This window comes from Belonocnema kinseyi, chromosome 6 (genome assembly GCF_010883055.1).
Source record: "Belonocnema kinseyi isolate 2016_QV_RU_SX_M_011 chromosome 6, B_treatae_v1, whole genome shotgun sequence".
NCBI classification, from domain to species: domain Eukaryota; kingdom Metazoa; phylum Arthropoda; class Insecta; order Hymenoptera; family Cynipidae; genus Belonocnema; species Belonocnema kinseyi.
The window spans coordinates 42,062,268-42,073,913 of NC_046662.1; the positions used below are offsets into that span (position 1 = coordinate 42,062,268).

At 30.0% G+C, this 11,646-nt stretch overlaps 1 protein-coding gene across 1 annotated transcript in view; it reads right to left on the reverse strand.

Annotated features, from left to right (window-relative positions):
- Positions 1-1,739: 1,739 nt before the first annotated feature.
- Positions 1,740-11,646, reverse strand: part of LOC117175346 (protein piccolo-like) — a 28,283-nt gene continuing 18,376 nt past the window's right edge. The window contains exons 6-7 of the mRNA XM_033365053.1: positions 2,147-2,200; positions 1,740-2,015 (exon numbers count right to left, since the gene is read on the reverse strand). Coding sequence (XP_033220944.1) covers positions 1,740-2,015; positions 2,147-2,200 — 330 coding nt within the window. The remainder of the gene's footprint in view (positions 2,016-2,146; positions 2,201-11,646) is intronic.

An 11,646-nucleotide genomic window follows, 5' to 3' on the forward strand; every position in this document is an offset into this window, starting at 1 on the left:
ATTTGCAGAAAGTTACAGCGCAGTGATTCTCATTTTGAAAAGTATGAAGCTCACAAAAAAGTTGACAAAAATGTGACATGTCACATTTGTCGGATGTCACATTATGGCAAGTCACATTTCCAAAAGTTACATTGCTTCTACTCGCTATTGTGGCAAGCAACATGACAACGCATCAAATGTAGGAGAAAATAGTTTTTGGTAGATCTAGCTGGAATTTTGTGAATATCCAGATTGTAAGAGATTAATGAAATATCCAGAAAAATTGTTAAGAAAAATGAACATTTGGGACTAGTATGCACTTTCCACTTTCAAAAAATATGTGATGCTTCAAGACACCAGTGGACACGTGTTTCTGGGACACGTCTTCCAGGAAATCATTTCCCACTTTCAAACAAATATGAGATAATTAGTGGCACTATTGTACAAGTATTTCCGTGACAAGTTTTCTCACGAAATTACCTCTCACTTTTTCAAAATATGAGATGCTTTGAGGCTTCGTCGAGTAGGTGTTCCCAGGACATGCCATTTCAGGAAATTATTTTTCATATCCAAAAAAACATTCTATGCTTCGACGCAACAATGGATAGGTCTTCCCGGGACATATCTTTCCAGGACAGTCTTTCCGGGACATATCTTCCCAGAACATGTATTTCCGGGATATATCTTCCCAGGAAATCACTTCCCACTTCCAAAAAAAGCATGCGGTACTCCATGGCAACATTAAACATGTCTACAGAGGACAAGTTTTCTTAGTAAATTACTTCCCCCTTTAAACAAAATAATAGATGCTTCGAGGCACCATTGAACAGGTCTTCCCGTGACATGTCATCCCAGAAAATCGCTTGTGACTGCCAAAAAAACATAAGATGCTTCTAGACACCATTCGGCAAATCTGCCAATGACAAGTTTTCTTAGGAAATTACTTCGTACTTCCTAAAAATATATGATGCTTCGAGACACGATTGGATGTAGCTGCTGCTGCAAGACAACATTAGACAAGTCGTCCCAGGACAAGTCTTCCCAGGATATCCTTGACCACCTTTAAAAAAATAGGAGTTGCTTCAAGGCAGCATTGGATAGATCTTCGGCAGGTGGCTTAAATAATCTTCTATTGTTTTGAAGACGAGAAGACTTGTTTAAGGGAGCCTCGAATCATCCTATATTTTATGGAAAGGCAGAAGTAACTATCTGGGAAAATTTCTCCTGGAAATACATGCCTTGGGAAGATATGTCGCGGGAAGAACTTTCGAAAATTGTCTCGAAGCATCCATTATTATTTTGAAGGTGGAAAGTGATTTCCTGGGAAGACATGTCCCAAGTACTCTTGCCTAATGGAGCTTCGAAGCATGTAATGTTTTTTGGAAGTGACTTCCTGTGAAGACATGTTTTGGAAATAATTGTCCTGAGAAGACATTTCACGGGAAGACTTGTCCTGCAATGACATGTTGCGGGAAGACTTGTTTATTGTTATTGTTTATTATTATTGACACTTACGGTGTGATAGAAAAAGTTGGTCAGTTCTAAAATTCCATCACCCTAATGATTTAAAGTATGATCTAAAAATACATAATTTTCTAAAATACAGTGCTTGCCTTTTCTTGCAAACGCTGATGTAATCGCGATTGCAGAGGAATGTCTGGAAAAAATTTTACGACGCCTGTCAATTAAGAGATAAGATTGGGAGGAGAGGAAATGCGATGCAGTAGGTCCAACCTTCAATCTGAATCAGAAACCAATGGTCACTCGAGGGACTTGAGTCGAAGAAGACTTTGCAATTTCCAACAGCAGCGGTAATAATTATGCACTGGCTGATCTGCCGTGATGCAGTGCATGCGGCGTAAACGGAATTCGCAGTGTGTGGCAGCTGGGTCTGCGTATAAACGCCGCAGGACTTGCTGCTGAGCACCGCGACCAATGTTATTGCCGGACAAAGGATCCAATTCCATCACTACTTCCTTTCTCTCTTTCTCCTTCCTTTTAATTTTCTTCTCATCTCTTACATCCGAGAAGAGATACTCATGATTTTATAATGAATATTCTCCCAAAACCGAACAATCTTTTCATCTATTCACAACCGATACAATAGCCAAGGAAATAATGTAATAATTAAAAAAAAGTACAACAAGTTTAGGAATCGATTACGCACCGAAAAGACAGGAGAAGGGAAGTTCTGGATCTGCAAGAGCGTTCTTTTCGGAACCTGAAACATAGAAAAGAATACATTTCATATTTAGAACGAATGAGCATCTTAGAAAATCTTTTTAAATTCCGTTTCGACGAGAGGAAAAGGGAAACAATTGGCCAAATCATAAAAATCGAATTGTCCGCGGGAAGAAAATGTGTCGATGGGATCACAAGGTGTGATGCTAATTAAGAACTTTACTTGAGAAGCTTATTTTACAATACAATAGAATAATCTTCTTTTTTCTTTCTTATTTTGTCTTTGCGTTGATGTTTTTTCGCAGCGTTTTCAGAAACCCTTAGACTCTATAAGGATTTAAAACCCTTTCGTAAACTAAATTCTTCTTTTTAGCAATTTACATTGCAGATAAGAGACAAGACACATGTCAGGTATGTTTGACAGAGACTTGGGGGTCCATCGACGAATTAACGAATGCTGAGTTGGCTTTGAGGGGAGGCAAGGCAGTGGTTACATGTGAATGCAGCTGGCACCCACCCACGAAGTACCTGTTTAACATGCAAGGCTTGCCGGAGTATTAACTGACGAGTTTAACTAATACTAATTTATCTTATGTGGCTTCTCGATCACAAATACACAAAGGAAACAAAAAGATGAAGAGTTTATCTCGGAGGAAAATTAAGAAACAAAGTATAAGGCTGTATTTGTTGTTACTTTCTTATCCTTATGAGAAGGTATTGGTTTTATGTAAAATTTGACTTAGTTGGTTTTCATAAAATCTGTACGTTTTGAGATCCTCTAAACGATAAAAAAAACTATTTTTACGAAGGTTTCTGTCTGTCTGCAGTCTGTAGTATGTTGTCTTTAGTCTGTAGACTGCAGGCACCCAGTGGACACAAAACCATTAACATACTCAGAATGTCCTTGGGATGTTCTTAGGACGTCCAATCTCAGTCCAGTCAACGTCTGTAAGACTTCTAATGTCCTAAGGACGTCTTAAAGATATAGGTCGTTCTCAGGAAACTTTTTGTACTGACATTAGACACCTTAAAAACGTCCCTAAGATGTGTGAAAGACATGTTCCAAAAGACGTCTTAAGGATGTCCCGTATAGGTTTCTAGGACATTCCTAAGTTTTTTTCCAACTCAGCACGATTACTTTGGAAAAAGTGATCAGATTGGATTGAGCTTTGGCACTTCTATAAGTCCTAGAAGAAAATGAAAAGTATGTTAGCCAACTATTTTGGATACAAATCCAATATGTCAGAGTACTTTCAAAATATTTGAAACTATTTTTTTCTAAATTTTAAAATTCTTTGTTTGGCTATTCATAGTACTTGAAAATTCGAAATATTTATCCTTTTTATGAATCTCTCTGAAATTGCCATCAAGTTCTTAAATGAAAGGACTAAAATTTCAACAACATGAATTTTTATGCCATCTAATGTACAAATGATGCGTTTTTAAATTTAATTTGCTTAAAAAAGATTATAAAAGTGATTAACAAATTATGAATTTCAACATCAAGTTCCTAATTTAAAAAATTAATATAGAAAAAAATGAATTTTTCTATCGAAAAATGGCTGATTGATGCATTTATTTATTAAATTTGTTTATAAAAATTGTTTTTGTTAATTATATAATATTAAAATATGCCCTAGGAATCGGGTAGATTTTTTCCGTTTTTTTCGAAAAAAAGTGCGTTATTTAAATTTCTATTTAACATTACGCGAGATAAGGCTAATTATGGACGTTACCTAAAATATCTGTTTGAAGAAAACAGTTTAAAAATTAAGAAAACTTAAAAAACTATAAAAGTCACTTTAGTGGAAGAAGCAGATCTTCCGAAATAATGCTTTTTTATGGAAAATAATTTCAGTTCGTATAAAAAGAAAAGAAACTACGACTATTGCTTAGTTCATTTTCCATCAACTTTTTTTAACAATTAGAAGTTTGAAATGTGATTAACAAAATAGTGAAATCAATATAAGAGCACAAGACGTCCCGAGATTTTAATTGGACGTAGCGCTCACAGCAAAGTTGCTTCCATCTCCAGGCGTAAAAGTATTTCTTGAGGCGATGCGCGCTGCGGGGTGTCCGCTACTGGGCCCGAAAGGATTCGTTGGTTCATTTAGTTTTTGCTACTACTCTTTTTTTTTAATTCTAGCTGCTACTAAGCACCAAAAAAGATATTCTCCTTTTTGAGATTACTGTTCCGAACTGATTCTTTGGGAGTGTGTAAGAGCATTTAAGGGTTTTTTATTTAATCTTTTAAATTCTAAACACGATATCTCAATCCGTGTGAACTTACTGAACACAAAAAAAAATGAAAATAATTTTACACATTTATTTTTTACTCGGATAATTTTTTTCAAAATTATTACTCAAACTAAATATAATAACGTAATTTTTTGTCTCATTTCCTATATTCCAAACTTTGAGAACGATACATTATTGCCTTTGGACATGGTGAACACCAAAAAAAATCTTTATAACCAAGGACTGGTTTGGTGACGTTGTCACCATAGAGCTTGCCTTTAAATAAAATAAAATAAATAAAAAACATTTAAGGGCATGTTCTACGGTGATCACGTGACAGAACGAGTCCTAAGTTATGAAATTTTTTTGTTGGTGTTGACCATGTCCAAAGGTAATGATAAATCGCTCTCAAAGTTTGGAATAGAGGAAATTAGGCAATAAATTGCGTTAGTATTTTTAGTTTGAGTAATAATTAAAAAAAATTATTCGAGTAAAAAATAAATGTGTAAAATTATTTTCATTTTTTGGCATTTGGCTATGTTTAAACATGACGTTTGGCTATGTTGAAAAAAATATCATAACGGAACTTGATCATGCTATCTCTACTTTATCAACGGTGAAAGTTTTTCTTCTCCGCTAGAAATTACTAAAAATGCACCAAAAATAATGACAGTTTACGGGTGAGGAGATACTTTTTTTGCATCAAATATGCAAATTTTATTGTTTATATGGACTTTTTTAAGAAAGCTTAGACGATTTAGTCTAAAGTTTGTGCCAGTGCTGAAATAAATAAAATTTAAAAAAATTGAGATGCATCACACTAAACATTACCTGCAAAGTGCTACAACTCAAGTAGTAATATCCTATTTTATCAATTTATAAATAGAGTTTATTTGAAATTATGCACAGATTGAAGTATAAAAACGTTTTTTTGGGCTTTTTATTTAATCTTTTAAATTCTTAACGCGATATCTCAATCCTTTGAGCGTGGTGAGCGCTTAAAAAATTTAAATAATTTTACACATTTATTTTTTCCTCGGATACATTTCTTCAAAATTATTTCTTAAACTAAATGTATTAAAGCAATTTACTGTCTCACTTCCTATATTGAAAACTTTGAGAGCGATGTTTCATTGCCTTCGGAAATGCTGAACACCAAAAAATGGTCATAACCGAGGACTGTTTTGGTACATTTGCTTCAAAACTAAAATTTTGTTAAAACCGAATGTTAAATTTACAGTTAGGTGAAATAATTTTAAAATACTGAATGTGTCTAGGAGCTCTCTTTTATTTAAACTATTAATACGTTTATAAATCTATGAATTAGAAAGTTTTTTGTGATTTTTCATGAACACAGGCCGGACATTTATTCGAATCACTACAAAAAGAAATCTATTAAAAAAAAACAATATTTGGGGGTGCTGCAAAAGCCCCATTAAGTTTAACATTTCCCATTCAAAAAATACCTTTTTGTACATTTGATTCAGAATTTTCAAAATTAGCTGAATCGAATTGGAACTCAATATTCTTCTTAACAATAATCAGCCATTGGATATGAATAAAATTTCACTTCTCAAATATGAACCCCATAAGTATGTTTTATAGGGTCCCAAAGAAACCATAAAGGAAAAAATGAAGTTTAAGAGGTTTTCTCACTGATCATAATTTATTTGCGATTTTTTAATGCGAATTGTTTCTTGTACATAAAATACTACCTTACGCTAATAATTAGGTATTAACATACATTTATAAAATAATTTATTATGGTTTTTAGCAGTCTCTGACAGAATAGAGGTAGCTTGTCACGGTTTTTTCAAAAAATTTCCATTTGTTGTTCAATTTTCCATTAGAGGGAGAATACACTTCAATCAGTCAAGAAAATTAATTTTTCAAACTATTTATTATTGTTATTATTATTTTTAATAATGATATTTCATTTGCCTAGTATTAGAAAACTGCGATTTTTTCCAAAACCTTTCTTTTTGTCAAATTTTAAATTTGAGTAAAGTAATAATTAATTCAAGTTACAAAAATTATTGTTTAAACAATTTATTATCATTTTTAATAATACAATCTTTGCCTTATGGTATAATGTTACGGTTTTTTCCTAAAATGATCAACCTTTTGTCTATTTTTCATTAGGAGTGACTTAATATTTAAAAAGATTCAGCAAACATGATTGTTTAAACAAACTATTGTTGCCTATATCAATGCCTAATATTAGCGGGTCTCCTGAACTTTTTAAATTTCTGTCCTTTTTTTATTTAGTGAGGTAATATTTAAAGGAAATTCAACAAAAAATTGTTCAAATAATTTAATATTCTTTACAAGCATCCTGTCTCAGATAAGTTCTAGAAAGTTGGGTTTTTTTCTTCTAAAATTTCGAACTTTACTTTGCCTTTTTAGTCATGAAAAATAATAATTCAACTTTAAAAGAAATTATTTCCTCTATAATATTGGTGTTTTAAGTGAATTATTTTTCGCTCCTTTCCCCAGTTTATAAAACTTAATTCTGTAGAAAATTTTAATCAAATTTCAAATACCTGTTTTATTTCAGAAAAATATTTTCACAAAAAAAAGAGATTATTTAAAATATATAGTCCTCTCTAATGTTTATTTATTATTTTTTATTAACTAAGATGGCGAAGCAAAGTTAAAAATTTTAGATAAATGACAATTTTCTAGCACAATATACATTTGTTTGAAAAACTTTATTGGTAACTTGCATTAATTATTACCTCAGTGAGTAAAAAAAGGACAGAAGGTTAAAAATTTGCGAAAAAAACACAACTACTAGGTATTTATATAGATGAAGATGTTCATAAATACAAATAATTTCTTTAAACTATTATTTTTGCTAAATGTAATTAATTGTCAAGTCTTTAATTGAAAATTGTGCAAGTGGAAAATTTGTGAAAAAATGGCGACTTTCTAACTCTATTCTGTAAGAAAATTTCTAAAAACAATGATAAATTGTTTGCGAAATTTCTTTAAACGTCTCATTATCCGTATAAAGTGGCATTTTATGTACCAGAAACATTTTTAAATAAAAAAACCGCAAAAAATGGTAATTAGCGCTAAAATCTTGCAAAACCCATTTTTACGCTTATGGGGTTTATTGGACCCTATACAAAAGACTTAAGGGGGTGATATTTGGAAACTGATATTTTTATCTTTTATTTATATGGATATATATCAACTCAATTCATATAATATTGAGGATTCTCAATCTAATAAAAAAATTTTTTTTGGGAAATACGTGTAAAACTTCATGGGACTTGCGGCACCTCTAAATATAATTTCTTTCTTTAAATGAATTTTAAGCGATTTTGATTTTTTTTTGAAAAATTTAGCATTGAATTTTTAAGAAATTTATGTGAGCTGATTTTTATTTTTTTTGTGCAAAATTTTATGTTAACGTAAAGATTAAAGAAAGAGTTGATTTTTTTATATTTTTGTTCGTTTATATTCGTGAAAATTGTTTTCTATGATCTGCATTGCTTTCATCGAGCAAGCAATACTATATAATAAAAATTTGTCATTTGATATTCTTTTCAATTCTATAAACAAATTATGTAAACAAATGCCTAGTGTTGACATTTAAAGGCAGCAAGATTTCGCTTTTTCTCTTAATTTTCCTCAAATCACATCGCCAGTGATTTTTAATTATGGAAAATTATCATCCGATATTTTTCGTTAATTTTATAAACAAATTGTATAAACAAATTCCCAGTGTCAACATTTAAAGGCAGAAAGAAATCGCTTTTTTCTTGATATTCCTCAAATTATCTCGCCAATGATTTTTAGTGATGGAAAATTATCATCTGATATTTTGTGTAGGTTTTATAAATAAATTATATAAACAAATGCCGAGTGTGGACTTTTCAAGGCCGATGGAAATCACTTTTTCTCTTAAATTTCCTCAAATTATGTGGCCCGTGATGTTTAGCGATGAAAAATTATTATCCGATATTTTTTACAAATTTCATGAACAAATTATATAAACAAATGCTCAGCGTGGACATTTAAAGGCTGAAAGAAATCGTTTTTTTTCTTAATATTCCTCAAATTATCTCGATAGTGATTTCTAGTAATGGAAAATTATCATCTGATATTTTGTGTAAATTTTATAAATAAATGCCGAGTGTGGAAATTTCAAGGCCGAAGTCACTTTTACTCTTAAATTTCCTCAAATTATGTGGCCCGTGATGTTTAGCGATGAAAAATTATCATTTGATATTTTTTACAAATTGTATGAACAAATTGTATAAACAAATGCCCAGTATGGACATTTAAAGGCAGAAAGAAATCGTTTTTTTCTTAATATTCCTCAAATTATCTCACCAGTGATTTTTAGTGATGGAAAATTATCATCTGATATTTTGTGTAGATTTTATAAACAAATGTCGAGCGTGGACATTTCAAGGCCGATAGAAATAACTTTTTCTCTAAAATTTCCTCAAATTATGCGGCCCGTGATGTTTAGCGATGAAAAATTATCATCCGATATTTTTTACAAATTGCATGAACAAATTGTATAAACAAATTCCCAGTGTGGACATTTGTAGGCGGATAGAAAAATGTTTTTTTCTAATTTTTATCAAAATAAAGACGCTAGTGATTTTGAATGATGGAAAATTATCAAAAACTCAAGAAAATCTGAATTGATAATTATTTATAAATAATATGTAATTTTGTCGATTTCAAATTTTGGACCTTTAAAAGTTCTTGTCAGAAATCCTGTGAATAAAGACGGGTTCGGCTCAGGAATAAACCTTATTAAAAAAAACCTCTTTACAGAATTCTTTTGGTGTTTTAAAATTTGATCCGTCAGTTAAGATTCATTATAAATTCTCTGTTTGATTTAAAACACATTTCGTTTAATAGCCTTAGTGTGGCAGTTATGATTTAATCTTAGTCTTTATTGCTCAATTAACATGGATTAGCTTCAAGTTTTCTATCGTACATCAATACTTTAATTGAGTCGCCGCATTATAATACTTCTAAAAATATATTGGAACGCACTTTATGTCCAGATCTGATAGTAACATTTATAATTTGCACAAATTATAGCCTCATTTCGCATAAATTATTCTATCCGATTAAGTCTCTAATTATAGAGACGTTTGTCGTGAGTATATCATCATAATGCTATGAAATCACATCTGTTTATTGCAAATTAACACAGATAAAAAAACCAAGTGATTTGAATTAGGAATTCATTTTTCTGATATAGTGATTATGTATTGAGAAAGGTAATTAACTTTAAGAAAATAACAGTTCATTTAAAAAAATGTTTGATCTCTTCGGGCATCAACTATCTAATTTGGTGATTGTGAATTCTCTTTCGTTAAGGCTCATTGATCTTAAACTAACGCATTCTCATCATTTTAATAAATTTATATTATTACAATTCATAATATGCATTGGTATTGGAACCTAAGTATTTTTATTGTCATCTTTTATCATTTAAAAAAGTGCACATCCTATAAGAAAAAGAATGTTCTCGTTAATAATTTAATGCAACTGCTGTCCTTTTTCCATAAATTCAATTGGTTTATTTTGAATCATTTTTAACAGTTTAAACTAAAAATAAGCATTATCGCGTAAAGTGGTGCTAAGCGAATTTGTAGAATTAATTTAAAAAGGAAAATTTTGTTAAATAAATTGTGATTGCAACTTTAAATTTTCAAAATTATTTTTAGGAATTTTTAACTGGAAAGATTAATCATGGAATAATAAAAAAAATTAACTGAACATTTCCTAAATTAAAACTTAAATTACTTTCATTACAAAAATTAAAACATGCTTGAAAAGCTTCAAAATGTTATTTTAAAATGTTCAGCAATCTAGAAGTTGTTTTAATTTTTTTCAAATTTGAAATTATTTAAAAATTTTTTTCAGAACTTCTAAACATCTCTTAAAATAAATTAAATTTTTCCTGCCATTTTAAGGATAACCCAATTTTTTTATTTTCTTAAAATTTTTATATATAAATAACAAATGAACACTTATTATTTGTAGAAGAAATTTGAGCAATTTTAAGAGATATTTAGAAATTTTGAAAAGATTCAAAAATAATTCAAAACTTGAATTAATAGTCTAATTTAAAACAATATGTATATATGTAAGTTTCCAGGTCAGCAATTGAAAATTCGTTTAATTCGAAATCAAAGCTTAAAAATAAAATTCTAAAACGGAACAATTTGTGAGTAAAAGATTTTTGAATGATACATTGTAAATTAAATAATTGATAAAGATAATTCAACAAATTATTTTAAAAATTGTGGAAATCAAGCTTAGGCAAATTTTTCTTCTAAAACTTTGTAAAATTCTCGGTCACAAAATAAAACCGCTGTCATTTTCCGGTTTTTCTTTGTTTAACAAAATTCCCAGCTTTCCTGTTTTTCCCGGTTTTCCGGTCCAGTGGCCACTCTGAACAACATACATAGTTCATACAACAATTTGCAGATCCTTTCTTTTTTTAATGTTATTTCTTACAATTAAAACAAGATCTACGTGTCTTATCAAAAATTCATAAATGAAAAATGTGTAGTGCTTTTGTGGGTGAGTAACTTTTGTTCATTCATTTTTTTCATAGCCTGTGTGGTTAATGTTCTTTTTCACAATTAAAACGAAAATCAAGCAGCTGACCAAAAATTATTATCAACAAATTTGTACCTCTTTTTTAAGTGAACGACTTTTGTCTATTTATTTCTCACTTAGGTTGTGTCTTTCATCAAAAAATTTAATTATTTTATTTTTAATGTATTTTTTTATGAATGAAACAAAAACGACGTGTCCTTTGAGAGTTTTTTTAATCTTAAATAGTATAACCGAAAATCGGAATTTATGATTATTTTTCGGGCAATGAAAATTTCAATTTTCGATTTTTCAGCTAAATTCAATAAGTTATGATAATATTGTAAAAATATAAAGGAGCAAAGTTTTTGTTTTCTTGACTTTTTTGGTCTTTCTTTGTGGTTTCTTAAACTTTATGCCAAAGTACAATCCAACAATAAATTCTCATTATGATGAGAATGTAAAAATTGAATATTATCAATAATAAGTAAAGCAATCAAGAATAACACTTTCTCTTATGTAATTTTACTATACTTTGAAATTAATCAATACTTATTGTAGTTTTTACATACAAAATTTAGTTCAACTCGATTTAGTTAAATTGATCCAAATTTTATAAAAAAAATAAAAGTAATACATGAGTATTTAGTGAATTAATAAAAATGT